Genomic DNA, 13,858 nt, shown 5'->3' on the forward strand with positions numbered 1-13,858 from the left:
CCAAAACTCTAGGCACTCGTCGTAGATTATTTTCTACAGACAATTCCCACCCAAAGAACGTCCAAGATCCGATGCCAGCGCGGACCGACCGGAGATAAGGTTTGACATTCCAAGTGGAGCCTTTTGCGGACTCGGTCCGGGTGGGACCAGGTTACATCCAGGTGGATATACCGAGAGTATGATAACATCATTCGAGAGGTAATTCCGATGTCAGACTAAAGGTCAAGTTTCCCAGATACTATCACTGTGCATATTCACCACACCGTGTGGCACCATGACCGTGAAAAGCCTCCCAGCCGTCCGAATCGTGGAAGTAGGTCCCCGAGATGGGTTGCAGAATATTCGAGATTCGATCCCGACATCGATGAAACTGGAATTAATCAAGAGATTGGAAGAGACGGGGCTGGGTACTATTGAGTTGACATCTGTTGTGTCACCTAGAAGAATTCCACAGTTGGCGGATTGCCGGGATGTCCTTGGGGACGAGGGAATTAGGAGGATGGGTGGGAAGGACTTGAGACTTCCTGTCTTGGTGCCGACTGCTAAAGGGTTGGACGTTGCAATTGAATATGGGGTTAAAGAGGTCGCTGTCTTTATCAGTGCTACTGAGGGGTTCAGTAAGGCCAATATCAACTGCTCTGTTGAGCAGGGCATAGAGAGGGCGAGGGATGTGGTCTCTCTAGCGCTGAAATCAAATACTGTTGTTCGAGGGTGAGTGACCTTGCTTCACATTCGTCGGGATTCTTGTGCTGACTGCCACAGTTATGTATCGTGCATATTCGCGGACCCGTACGACGGACCAACGCAACCGGCGTCAGTTCTCCGCTGCGTGAAAGAACTCCTCGATGCAGGCTGCTATGAAGTCAGTCTAGGTGACACGCTAGGCGTCGGCTCCCCATCCAATGTGCGCAGCCTCATAACCTTCCTTCTCGACAACGACATTCCCGGCGAGAAACTCGCAGGTCACTTCCATGACACATACGGTCAAGCCGTGGCAAATGTCTGGGAAGCATACAAGTGCGGGCTGCGAGTCTTCGACTCCAGTGTAGCGGGACTGGGTGGCTGTCCTTTTGCGCCTGGAGCCAAAGGCAATGTAGCCACAGAGGACCTGGTGTATATGTTCCACAATGCGGGTATCAGCACCGGTGTTGATCTACCGAAGCTCGTTGAAATCGGGGTTTGGATCTCAGATCAGCTCAAAAGACCAAATGGCAGTCGAGCCGGCGCAGCACTTGCGATAAAGAGCAAGTCCATTTCAAGTGTGAAGGGAAAGTCATCGAAATATCCTTCCCTTCAATGGAACCTCACAAAGGAGGCAAAGGGACTGCAGCTTTATCAGTCAGGAGTCAATCTCAAGGTCGTCTTAAACCGAGCAAAAAACGGCAATGCATTGACAGCACCGATTATCTCAGCTCTGACATCCGTGGTGACAAGAGCCAGCAAAGATCCGCAGATCTCGCGCATTATTATCACCGGGAATGGTAGGTTCTTCTGCACAGGCATGGACCTCGGAAAAGGGAGCACACCAGTTGCGCAAAGCGGTTCAGCCAGTGTTGCCCAGTTTCACCGCTTGACTGGCTTATTTGAGTCCATTGATCAATCTCCCAAAGTGACTATTGCCTGTTTGAACGGGCCAGCATTCGGAGGCGGTGTCGGCCTAGCATTTTCCTGCGATATAAGACTCGCTACACTGGATGCATCCGTAACGCTAAGCGAAGTGAAGCTTGGGCTCTGTCCTGCCACTATATCGAAATATGTTGTCAGGGAATGGGGCATCCCGTTTGCTCGTGAAGCCATGTTGTCTGCACGTCCGGTTTCGGTTGAGGAACTTCGAGCGCGTGGTCTTGTCTTTGATGTGGCTGACGGCGCAGAGGAGCTCAGTGCGAGGTTGGATATACTTCTGTCACGATTGAAGGTTGCGTCTCCTGGTGCTTCTCGGATGTCCAAGGAGCTTGTCAGACTTGGATGGGCCCATGCTGGGAGGGATGAACAGGTGACTGGGATAAAGGGGTTGTTTGAAGAAATGATGCATGTTGATGCTGATGGTGCGCATGGTGTGAAGGAATTTCAGGCGGGACGGAAGGTGGACTGGGATGCTTTTACTCAGGGAACGTCCAAGTCCAAGCTGTAGGCTTTGAAATGGAAAATGAGCTAAATCGTACATACTGTAGTATACCTTGAATAATCCTAATTTCTTCTTCTTCTCTATCTCTTCTTAATTGGTAGCAGCAGCCATCAACAATGGCCGGTGATAATTTGGCGACAACGAGACTCGTCGACAACACCGGGGCAGTGCCATTGATCCCTACGTAGATAGCCGCTGGACCGATTGGCACGATCCAACCGGGCTCCCAAAAAAATAAAACCTCCACAATCCTATCCTCGAACCTATTCAACGCCAGTGACTTAAATATTTGCTATCTTGTTCCTAGGTATCCATGGATGCTTACCTACAGCGTGACGACGTATGGATGTTATCGTTCAAGTTCCATTTGGCAATAATCATCTCTAAATAGTCACATAGACTGACGATAATCTAATAATTTACCCGGCATAGAATCTTGGAAGGCACCCCAAATATACCCCCACATTGTAGTTGGGTACCACAAGTACATATAACGAGCTCCTTGGGATGATGTATAATGCGGTGCTTGTTGGGAAGCTCATAGGTATTACCAATGTCATCGGTACCTTACCTTCCAGAAGCCTAAAAATAAGGGCGCCATAATCTTCTGAAGCAATGGAAGGGTCGTTCTGATCAGGTGCTAACATCGTATTGTAATTCTAGACCTCTTCTGTCCCATTGTGCCCCGATTTACTATAAAAAACTGGTGAAGGTTAAATTTCTGCAAGGCCTACTTACCGCTAATGTGTCCTGCAGGGGGTCTCAACTCGATGTTTGTGTTTCTCTCGCGACTTTCCTGGGCGTCTATTGGGTGGTCGTATTCGTGTCCGGTTTAACCCGTTTAGGGAGTGTGGACGGAGCGGGCGGATACCTACCTAGGATGTAAATACATATGTAGGTACTCCGTATGTTACCGACGATCTATGCTCAGCAGGTAACCATATAAAAGTTCACTCAATCAATTCCACGTCCGAGCACCGTAGCATATTCGTATTTTCTCTGTGACACAATATCCAGCGATCCTTCTCACAATATCCCCCTACTTGTCCCGATATAGTGGATTTGCACCCCACTTGATTTATGTTCCAACTGCACCCACCACAAGATCGATTGTACTTTTCCCAGCAAGCAAATGATCACTTTACCTTCGGCATCCGATCTGTGGCAGGGATTCTGTCCCAGCTGTATGACGAAAACTGGCAGAAAATATATATGTCACCCTGACCAATTTGCTTCATATATTTTGGCCGTGGGGATGTGCCGGGGAATATCCCATTTTCAACACAAGCGGTACGTCCGAATGGCTTATTCTCATGCGCGGCGTCCAATTTATTATGGCAAACTACCGCGACAAAGATTTACTGGCAAACTAGAACCAGAGGCGGGTCCGTGGGGCTGGATTTTGCGATGGCACCTAAGACGTGCTCCGGACTATCTAAACGTACGATGTATACGGAAGCCATTCAACGTTTTGTCGAACAGGAGGAGGACGAGTCTAACCGCGTCATGTGTATATCAGCCATCAAGGACCTCCTTGAGATTATATGTGAGGTCTACCGAAAGGTTTGCGCCGGGAAGACAGGACTTCATTTGATGCACTTGTTGATCTCGGGTGGCTATATCGGCAACCTGAGGAGTTTGTAAGCATTATGGAGCAACGGGAGCCGCACGCACTTATCATTGCCGCGTCTTGGGGTGTTCTTTTGAAATACACGGAGTCTTCGTGGCTACCGGCGGACGTATGAGAATACCTCAAACGCCAACCTTACATTTCAATTGGAAGTCGAAGACACATGCCTCTATTATAGAGATTCGAAGACTACGTCATCCGTATGGAGTATGTTGTGCATCTGGAAGAAGTTAATTTTAGACACTGGAACGAGGCTACCTAATTAAAATTCGGTTCTAAGCCTTCGAATATCGCATTGATGTACGGAGTAGTGGTTCCTTGTTAATCTCGCCGATCTTGTACAAGACAAGATTAATGTAATGTGGAGCAGATGTAGTCGCCGAACAAGGGAAATTGGAAACACGAATACGACCAGGGAATCTTATGGGCATTTAAAGAGTCCTCCGATGCCAGTGTATGATTTCGTCTACTTCGACAAGGACTGGAAATTCCAATCTACTTATGCACTTCTTCAGAATGCGATTTTTATCCGCTTTGCTGCCTGTGTCGCTACTGGCATATAGTGTGGCAGCGGCCGGCTCGCAATGCAAATGTGTAATGTCCTCGCCTTTTAACCGAAATTGAACACCACTGATGCAACCTTAGGCTCCTTCAGATCCCTGTTGGCCCTCAGACGCTGACTGGTCAGCCTTGAATGAGACCGTCTCCGGTCGTCTGATTAAGACAATTCCTCCCGGCTCCGTCTGCTATAAATCAGAGCCGAATTATAATCCATCTGCCTGTCAATACCTGCTCAAAAATTGGTCTAACCCTGAGTATCACTCATCCAATCCGGTGACAGTATCAGATCCCTTATGGTCAAATAACACCTGCACTCCAATCTACCCCAATGGTACCAGTGTCTCGGGGGATCCACATGCGCGCGCTAAAGGATGTTCTCTGGGATACTTGTCTCTCTATGTTGTGAACGCAACCACGGCACGGCACGTGCAGGCTACTTTGGAGTTTGCGAAGGACCACAACGTGAGACTCAATATCAAGAACACTGGACATAATCCGGAGAAGAGGTGAGCTTACCCAACATTTGTTATAAGGGAAAAGGATTATCTGGCTAATAACCTCCCAGTTCTGCCGCTGGCAGCTTGTCGTATGTGGTAGTTACTATCCTGCACAGATGAGAGAATGCATAGCTCACAAAATTAGGATTTGGACACACCACATGAAACAGTTCAAAATCCATCAGTCCTTCAAACCTTCAAACTGCAGCTCCGCCAACAGTCACATGGCAGCGACTGTCGGTGCAGGGATTCAAGATGGTGAGCTCCTTGACCAGCTAGCCAAGCGAAATTTGACGGCTGTTGCAGGAACAAGCATGGTAAGGGCATGCGCACTTCGCTTTCAAAGTCCCACGTGCACTGACAGTTCACCAGGATGTTGGCGTTGCTGGATGGGCAACCGGAGGTGGCCACGGAGTCCTGACTGGAGCCTACGGCATGGGCGCCGATAATGTCATGGAGGCCACCGTCGTCACACCCAATGGTGATCTCGTGACAGCCAACAAATGCCAAAACAAGGATCTCTTCTGGGCGATCCGGGGTGGTGGTGGCGGAACTTTTGGTGTTATTCTGAGTCTTACAGTCAACGCCTATCCGATGCCATCACTTTCGACCGCTACGGTGTCCATGACTGCTCGTAATGGAACGTCCGCCAAGGCATGGTGGAGGGTTATTGCAGGTATCCACAAGGAAATGGTCAAGCTTCAGGATGCAGGCGTGATGGGCTATTACACAGCTGGTGTATCGCCTTACGGCTTCCAGTACACGATGTTCCAGCCCAATACGAGTAACACTACCTCAATTGACCACCTAATCAGCCCGCTCATAATTCACGTCCAAAAACACAATGACAGCGTTGATTCTTCATCATTCTCTTCGTGGTTGCCAGTTTGGTATGCCATCGAGAAGAGTATGCCGCCAGGTGGACATGCTGGTCTCAATTATGGGGCTCGTGCAACCCGGCTGATCCCTCGCAAGGCCATTGAAGATACAGACTCACTCGCGGAGACCCTCGAAATTATTGGAGATAGAAATGAAGCCTTTGCGGTAAGTTCCACCTTGTTACTACCCGTGAAGCAGATGCTCAAACGGCTTTCGACTTAATAGGATGGAGTCTCCAATCCCTCCCTTTCTGGCACTATGACCATTAGTCACAGGCCAGTCGACAGCTCCTTGAACCCGGCTTGGCGGGATGCCGCAGTTCATTTGATTAGCGGTGTAAAATGGAATGACCGCCTGCCGATTTCTGCTGCTGAAAAGGCTATTGCGCAGGTGACGAATACTACAGGATACGCCATGCGACAGCTCGCCCCAGACTCTGGGGTTTACTACAATGAGGTACGATCAACCCTTCCCTCCATATGGTTGCAACTTATAGGCGAAATACAATACTAACAGTTAACTGAAGGCCAACCCTTGGGAACCCGACTGGCAGTGGGCATTTTGGGGACCAAACTATCCCCGGATTCTTTCGATCAAGCAAAAGTATGACCCGGATAACCTCTTGTGGTGCCACCACTGTGTGGGAAGTGAGTCGTTTGTGCAGCAGAACAACGGCTCTCTCTGTCCTGTCTTTTGAATTGCCGCGTAGGCGCAGGCCATGGTGGATCCCAGGGACATGGTAACAGAATGGAAACCATTCCCGGATGGTAAGATGCTCTACCTTCATCGACGTGCCTGAATAGCTCACAAGGCCATATAGGATCTACAGAGAGAATGGGCCTAGAGTAGCTGTTTAAGCCTTGTAAGCTTAGCGAGCCACTTGTCCCACAGAAGATATATCTTGTAATGGACCCGGAGTAGGAGAGGAACGGCGAGGAAGAAATAATCGTGTTGAGATGGGTGTTATGGCTGTCTGGGATTCCCCGGGCGACTTACCCAGGTAGTTGACGATGATTTGGTGTTCGTTAGTCTTAGAACCTTAGGTTCAGTGGCCTTCCTTTTCTACACAATAAACTCTCCTTCCCCGGTCCTCCCCAGACCCTGAAACCTCATCATATTTTCCTCAGCCTCGGTTCACGGATACCGTACTATGCAGACAGTAGTAGGAGCTGTGTCTTTATCTCTCACTTGGAATTCAACCTTCATACATATTGCACCGTTCCTCCACCTTTGGGCTGACTGGCTCATATCGGCCTGTGCAACTCTCTCTCCCTCTCTCTCTCTTATCGTCGCCACCGAACCACAGATTCCTACCTCAACGTTTCCATCCGGATAAACCCAACTTCCACGCATCCGCTAGGTGCGTTGTCGCCTCGTGGGTAACTTTTCGTCTGACTATTTCGGACGATGGTTCCATGTCCTCAGCTGCTCGATCTTGAGAGATTTCATCACTGGCATAAAGCAGGTCGGGGTTTGATTTCGCTCCCTGGTGCTCATGTGTATTCAATTGGCGGTTAATAATTGGCGCATTATCTAGTGAGACATACATCTTTCTATTGAGTTTTGCAAAGGAGCAAAAGAAGGGATGCCGAGTTACTTGGTTTACTTGGCTACCCACTCTGTTTTACAACGCGTGTCTCTATGTTCTCATTATGCATGGGACATGCGGTTATCGAATGCTGGATGATGTTACTACAGTTGAGCTGACCATTTGGAAACTATACATCATAATGTAGGTTGTTGTTCGCTCGTGGTACGTGTCTCAACACCTTGGCGAACAGTGCCAACTCAACCAGGATATCAGCATCAAGGGAAAAAGAGGACTTCCACATAATGTATTCTACGTTAAAAGAATGGAACTGATCGTGGGAAGATTCAATTCTCCCTTTCGCGGACAGTTGGCTGCAGGCACATGGAAAATATGCCAAGATACCTATCTCCCACGGGGATGACAGCCTTGGAATGGAGCTGCGGCTGACGTCAGTACAGCAATAGTCCGATTTAAATGTTATGCAGCTCTGACAATTCGTGTCGCATATAGCTGCCCTCGAGGTGGATTGTGGGCAGTCGCAAAAGAACAAACCTGTCGAACCTGATGCAGTCCCAGATGCACAATTGCAGACACACCCAAGCATGCTCGGTCGGGTCGACTGAATAAACCCCAATTGATTCGATGACGATTGATTATCGCTTCAATTGTCCAATGAAAATCCAACAACAACCCTCGCTCAATCCAGACCAACCTACTCTCTTGGAACGGCCTTTGAGTGGGCTCCTTTGTACCATAGAGCGCCTGATCGCGATAGAGAAATGAACTCATGGTGGGCCCGAAAGAGCGATTAAGTGTTCAGAATGACACAATGGATATTTAACTATCCGTTTTTTGTTGGTTAACAAATTGGACGACAAAAAAAGAGCGGGGATCACATTGCAAGGGATGGGCGCTAATAGCACCGCGTATACAGCGCCAGTCTGATGAATAAACACCCCCCTTGAGTGAATGACATGGGAAGATTGACAAATTGACTGAGATCGGACCTATCTTGCTGCAAGGCTGGTTCCTTAGATCACCGTCCACCTGCATATGGAGTACATATTCGCGCTTTGGAACGAGTTTCAGTCTCACAACGAGGCGATCATTGCAGATCAGGGGTCTAGCGATCCCCGGTAGTGGGCCCTGTTGAATTTGATCGCCAATCAAAGCACTACAGCCGCAAGAATGTACAACAAATATTTGTCTAGGATATGCTATGATGCGTCCAGGAGCTGGGCCTGAATATGGGAGCTGTCTTATTTAAAGCGGAGATGTCCTCCCAACTCGTACCTCCGCATGAGTAGTGTCGCCTTTCCGTTGGCATCTCTCTACCATGTTGTTCTCTCACCACAGTCTTCTGCTCCCTTCCGTCATCTCGCTGCTTCTGACGGGGAGCGCACTGGCTGATGACGCAAGAACAAGAGCGCGCGATGCGCTCAATACCCTCCAGGGGTGGTATAACCCCCAAAGTGGCATTTGGGATACCTGTGGCTGGTGGGATGGTGCGAGCTGCATGAATACAATAGCAGATTTAGCTGCCCTTGATCCATCAGTGATGGATACAGCGAGATATGTCTTCAATAACACATTCAATGTGGGACCGGTGTCCAATCCGCATCCCGGGCCTGAGCATAAGACCGTTTATACTCGTGACAACCAGCCATCGACTCCTGTCAATGCCAGCTTGTGGCTTGATCAAGCTTATGACGATGATGCCTGGTGGGCCCTTGCATGGATTGGCGCATACGACGTCACCAAGGATGGGACGTACCTAGAATTAGCTGAGGGAATTTTTGAGAGCCTGGTAAGTATAGGTCGTGTCTATGTGGATTTGGACGTTTCCTAATTCTTTCTAGGTAAACGCGTGGGGCACAAACTGTGGTGGAGGTGGCCTTCCCTGGAATCCGACGAGCAGATACGTGAATTCGATTACGAACGAGCTGTTTCTTTCAGTCGCAGCACACCTCGCAAACCGAGTCCCCGGGAGAAAGAAATACTATGTCAGCTGGGCTCAGAAGGAGTGGGACTGGTTCGCGGCCCAAGCCTTCATAGGTGAAAACGGTACCATCAACGATGGCCTTTTAGACAATTGCCAGAACAACGGGGCTACTGTGTGAGCAATTTCTTTTTGGTCCGAGTACCTCTTCTTAACTAACCTTGAGCAGGTGGTCGTACAATCAAGGAGTTGTCCTGGGTGGACTAGTCGAATTGAACAAAGCAGCACCCAATGACGCATACCTGCCCGCGGCCAACAAGATTGCAAAAGCAGCCATTGCGACATTGGCTGACTCGAACAAAGTTATCCATGAATTCTGCGAGCCGCAATGCCTGCCAGATGGCACGCAATTCAAAGGCATTTTCATTCGCAATCTACGAATGCTGCACAAAGCATCTCCGCATGATCTTTACCGGAATGTGATAAACAGCTGTGCGAACAGCATCTGGAATAATGATCGCAATGAAAAGGGACAGTTCGGTGTCAACTGGGCTGGTCCTATCATGGCAGTAGTTGATGCATCGACGCATAGCTCGGCCTTCGATGCGCTGGTCGCAGCTGTTGCTGTATCGGGTAGCTAACTCTGGCCCAGAGCCATTTCATATTTTCTTTAGGCCTTTATTGTCCACTGGGTTTCAACGGATTTCATGTATATATATTACTTGTTCTGGATATATATCAAATGTCAGCCCAGCATTCACGGTTCAGTGACCTTCGTCTCTTATTCAGTATGACTCTGCTCGCTTCGTTCAGACAGGCTGTCGGGCGGCCTGAAGCCTGTTGTAGTCAGACCGAATAATGGATGTGGGAATTAATTCCAAGCTCCCCGGCGTTGCGCCATTCTTGTCCTACGCCCACAATCTCAACGCTATATGATTGTCCCCTTCATGGTTCAGAATACCCTCTGGAGCGGGGAAAGCTTGGGGGCCAAGGTTGTTGACGGAATTAGAAAAATTAGAGTGGGTGGATTCTGGGTTGGAGCCATGGAACCGCCTTTAGTGGACCAAACGGACACATACTGTATTTTCCGAATTGATACCCATGATGATGATGATGATCTCATTAACCCGATGTAGCTCGCTTTTACATACATGCTGCTATGCAGATAGCGTTCCAGAGCCTGCTCTTCGACGACAAAACGGTGGTGCATCCCCAGTATACAACCACCCTGTATACAGGACTCGATCCCTCGAAGTCCCCCAACTGAATTGTAAGCCCACAAACCTGTCGTTAACTAACTATAATGCAGACAAGACAAAAGATAGGCTACCCATTGATGAACAGCTGGCATCGATAATTGGTGCCTCGACTATTTTCCTTGGTACAATTGGGCAGTAAGTTGTTTAAAACAATGCTCATTGGAACATCCCATCCACCGAGGAATGTTCAGCCGGAAGGATGCAGCATAAAACCCAACACCTGCGTGTTATAAGCCACCTGTGACTGGGTTCGACAATTCCCATGTCGAGGTCGGCGAGCTGGGGTAATGGTACCTTTGTCTCTCGGCATACATGCCACCGTCAATAAGAGCACCCCGGGCGAAACCCTGATACTGCTCTCCTCCAGGGTTATTAGTCAACTTCCACGAGATATCGCATTGCGTGTGGCCCAAAATATCGTAATTGGAATGCCTCGAGGGAATTTGATTGCATCAGTGCCAGGAGCCTCCTCATCTTGGTCCATGTGATCAATCAGGACTGAGATAAGAAAGGGGCTTCCCTGCGACAGGAAGAATGATACCGACATGTTGTGCACAACTGTAGAGTTGGTACTCGACCCATTCCATGACCCAAGGAATGTGTCGTTCAACCAGACAGAGTGTCCGAATCCCGTGCCACCAGATAAATCCAACCGGACATTGGATTCTCGGCCATTCGCGTTAAAATGACCATGGGATAGCCGAGATCCTGTGTGGTATCCGTAGTCCATGGAGTATAGACTACTGGGAGTATCCAGCTGCCTAGGATTGTTTGTTGAGTTCAGTATGCAGGGTTTCCGGGCTGGAATCGTCGTACGAGGCCTGGATCTCAGGGAGAGGATCAATGAACTTCCATTCCAGGTTGGACAAATCGGGAACGTCCAACTTGGGAGCGTTGTATCTGACAGTCCCCCGCAGGTTCACATTGGACGTTGTTGAAATCTGTACCACTTCTCTATCAAGGGCGATAACTTTCAGCCTTGTAGCTGGAGTGGAGATGACCTCGATTTCCGTCGTGCCATCCACATCACCTGTCAGTCGTAGCTGGTTGTTTATTAAATCGGCTGTGCGGATAAGATATCCGGCCTCAACTATCACGTCCTTCGATGGTGACGAGTAGTTTCCAATCGGTCCTAATACCGGCAACTCCGTCACCCAGTAGTTGTATGAGACATTCCGCCAGAGCAGGTAGACCTGGAGATCTGCTACCCGAACAATTCGTCGTGCTGGTGTAACATGCCACTTCACAACCCAGGCAGATCTGCGTTGTTTTATTTCGATGTGGTCTCCTTCGATGGAGGTTGGCTTTCCAAGATAACTAGGCAGACCAAACTCGTGTGTTTCCCCGGCGCCTCCGTAGAGAATTAATACACGGGTGGACCCTGATCCGCGCGCCCATGTGAATATCTCTGCAGAGGAGTAAGTCAAATTGATGCCGCCGACATCGTAATCTGTGACGTGAAATTTGTGATCACTTCCATCCAACGTCAGAGCGCCTCCCAGCTGAGGGATCTTAATGCCCCTCCCCTGCTTGTTGGCAATATGAGCATGCACCGAGTGTTGCCGATGGATATGGGGTCCGAATGTCCGATGACATAGAAATTTGCCTATGTCCCATTCCCAAGGATAGCAGTCACGGCTATAGAGGGGGGTGCGCCGTAGGTACCGTTCGCTCCGAGATGAGGAGTTGCTGTCAGACTTGAGGAAATTAGCCTGAAGTTTTTGTCCACTATATTTCCCCCGCCATATCATCCTTTCTTCTGTTATTGCTGCACAATAGTCGTATGACGTGTGTCCGCCCATATACCCAAGGTTACCCCAGTTTGTGCCTCCGAAAGTCTGGGCAGAATTTGATAATCAGTATTGCAACATGACAGGAAGAAACTTTATGGACTCACATGGACCATGTCAATGCTGAAGATCTTGACGCCAAAGCTGTAGTTCTTGTACACGACTCTGCCAGCTTTTTCCTTTACTAACTGCCCGCACATGTCCTGAACTACATCACCCCTAGAATAATTTTTGTTCCTTCATTCTTTACTAATAGAAAATGGTCCCATCATCCCTCGTCAGAACCCCCTTAGAACTCAGCAATAGCGAAGGGCGTCGTTGGACTTTGCCGTTCGTGCGTCACTTGCCAAGCATATAGGAATCTATAAGTAGGCCAAACACTAGGATTTGTCCCTAAGGGGGCGAATGGGTTAATCCTGCAGCTCTACCACTAAGGGACGTTGAAAGCAAGCTCACAGCCATGGCGCATTGGGTGTGCATCGATAGCGTGGATATCAACTGCACCTTGCCTTGAACCTGGCGCGAAGTACCCCATAACCAAGTTACGGTTCACGAGTAAAGGAACTGCAATACCTGCGTCAAGCAGCTGTTGTTTGACACGGTCCATATAATTCTGATTCATGTCAGTCGGGAAATCAGTCACTCCAGGTCAAATAGAGTACTCATTCTCTGGCTGGGCCATGATGACCGGGCCACCATGTGTGATCTGAGCTCTTTCAATGATCCGACCTAATTTCGACACGTACTTCGCTGTCACATTCATGTACTCGGGGTCGTCAGATCGAATAGCGGCTTTGTTTCGTAGAACCCACCCAGGTATCCCGCCAGCGGTGGTTTCTGCATTGATATGCGGCCCGGTTCGTGCAATTAGGTATAGTCCATCTTGACTCGCTGCGTCGAAGAATTCGTCCAACCTCCATACCCCATCCGTGATAACATGCCCGGGGTTCCATTCAACAAGGCTCCAGTCCACGTATAATGAGACCACGTTGAATCCCATGCTCTTTATCTCTTGGAACACGTCGATCCAAAGACCTGGGACTGGGAGGCGGAATGGGTGGAATTCTGCGGAAAAGACCATCAACCGCTCTCCGCGTACTATGATGGAATGCTGGTCTCATGTCACCTAGGTACCCGTAGCGCGTTAGCAAAATGATACTGCGAGGGTGATGCACTCACTGACCTGTAGGCCGTTGTTTTCAGGTTTAGTATGGGTTTTGGAAGAGGCTAACACCAAAGCTGCAACTGCGGAGAGCAGGGTAAATAATCTGGAGGTATTGAACAACATCTTTCATAGGTGATGGTTGGAGCCACAATATAAACTGTGGGCGGAATTATTACTGATGGTCACCGCGCGAGGCAAGCGAGGGTAACAACAAAGCAAATGCAAATTCAGAAATGAAGCATTTTAGCATTTTCTCTACCTGAATTCATTTCCCCGCATCGACAAAACCGACTCCGCCACCCCCAGCAACAAGCCGATCGCTACCTTTGATCCCATTGAAGGAAGATCTCGTGAATTAACCGGCGCACCGGGAAACTACGACCTGTCGATCATTTCAGCAGTAATAAATTAGACAAAATGAAGTACAAGACGTCTTCCGCTTTATATTACTGACACCACTCGAAAATCAGGGTAAATTGCCT

At 48.9% G+C, this 13,858-nt stretch overlaps 6 protein-coding genes across 6 annotated transcripts; 3 read left to right on the forward strand and 3 right to left on the reverse strand.

Moving 5' to 3' along the window:
- Nucleotides 1-274: 274 nt before the first annotated feature.
- On the forward strand, nt 275-2,131 carry N7525_007535 (uncharacterized protein; the record flags this gene model as incomplete). The annotated part of the gene is made up of 2 exons (XM_002567941.1): nt 275-711; nt 763-2,131. 2 exons carry the CDS (start codon nt 275-277, stop codon nt 2,129-2,131), a joined length of 1,806 nt encoding a protein of 601 aa, XP_002567987.1.
- Nucleotides 2,132-4,271: 2,140 nt separating this feature from the next.
- Nucleotides 4,272-6,389, forward strand: N7525_007536 (FAD-binding oxidoreductase; the record flags this gene model as incomplete). Its single annotated transcript, XM_061214133.1, has 7 exons — nt 4,272-4,349; nt 4,401-4,822; nt 4,882-4,902; nt 4,959-5,130; nt 5,186-5,857; nt 5,918-6,148; nt 6,219-6,389. 7 exons carry the CDS (start codon nt 4,272-4,274, stop codon nt 6,387-6,389), a joined length of 1,767 nt encoding a protein of 588 aa, XP_061068564.1.
- A 618-nt stretch (nt 6,390-7,007) lies between these two features.
- On the reverse strand, nt 7,008-7,241 carry N7525_007537 (uncharacterized protein; the record flags this gene model as incomplete). Its single annotated transcript, XM_061214134.1, has 1 exon — nt 7,008-7,241. One exon carries the CDS (start codon nt 7,239-7,241, stop codon nt 7,008-7,010), a length of 234 nt encoding a protein of 77 aa, XP_061068565.1.
- A 1,318-nt stretch (nt 7,242-8,559) lies between these two features.
- Nucleotides 8,560-9,803, forward strand: N7525_007538 (putative glycosyl hydrolase; the record flags this gene model as incomplete). Its single annotated transcript, XM_002567944.2, has 3 exons — nt 8,560-9,030; nt 9,083-9,339; nt 9,392-9,803. The coding sequence occupies 3 exons, from the start codon at nt 8,560-8,562 to the stop codon at nt 9,801-9,803; spliced, it is 1,140 nt and encodes a 379-aa protein (XP_002567990.2).
- A 267-nt stretch (nt 9,804-10,070) lies between these two features.
- Nucleotides 10,071-10,581, reverse strand: N7525_007539 (beta galactosidase jelly roll domain-containing protein; the record flags this gene model as incomplete). Its single annotated transcript, XM_061214135.1, has 2 exons — nt 10,071-10,215; nt 10,493-10,581. The coding sequence occupies 2 exons, from the start codon at nt 10,579-10,581 to the stop codon at nt 10,071-10,073; spliced, it is 234 nt and encodes a 77-aa protein (XP_061068566.1).
- Nucleotides 10,582-10,797: 216 nt separating this feature from the next.
- On the reverse strand, nt 10,798-13,211 carry N7525_007540 (uncharacterized protein; the record flags this gene model as incomplete). The annotated part of the gene is made up of 5 exons (XM_061214136.1): nt 10,798-11,182; nt 11,238-12,259; nt 12,319-12,419; nt 12,668-12,824; nt 12,900-13,211. The coding sequence occupies 5 exons, from the start codon at nt 13,209-13,211 to the stop codon at nt 10,798-10,800; spliced, it is 1,977 nt and encodes a 658-aa protein (XP_061068567.1).
- Nucleotides 13,212-13,858: the final 647 nt, after the last annotated feature.

Source organism: Penicillium rubens, assembly GCF_028828025.1.
Source record: "Penicillium rubens strain IBT 27055 chromosome Unknown utg000003l_segment0_segment0, whole genome shotgun sequence".
Lineage (NCBI taxonomy): Eukaryota > Fungi > Ascomycota > Eurotiomycetes > Eurotiales > Aspergillaceae > Penicillium > Penicillium rubens.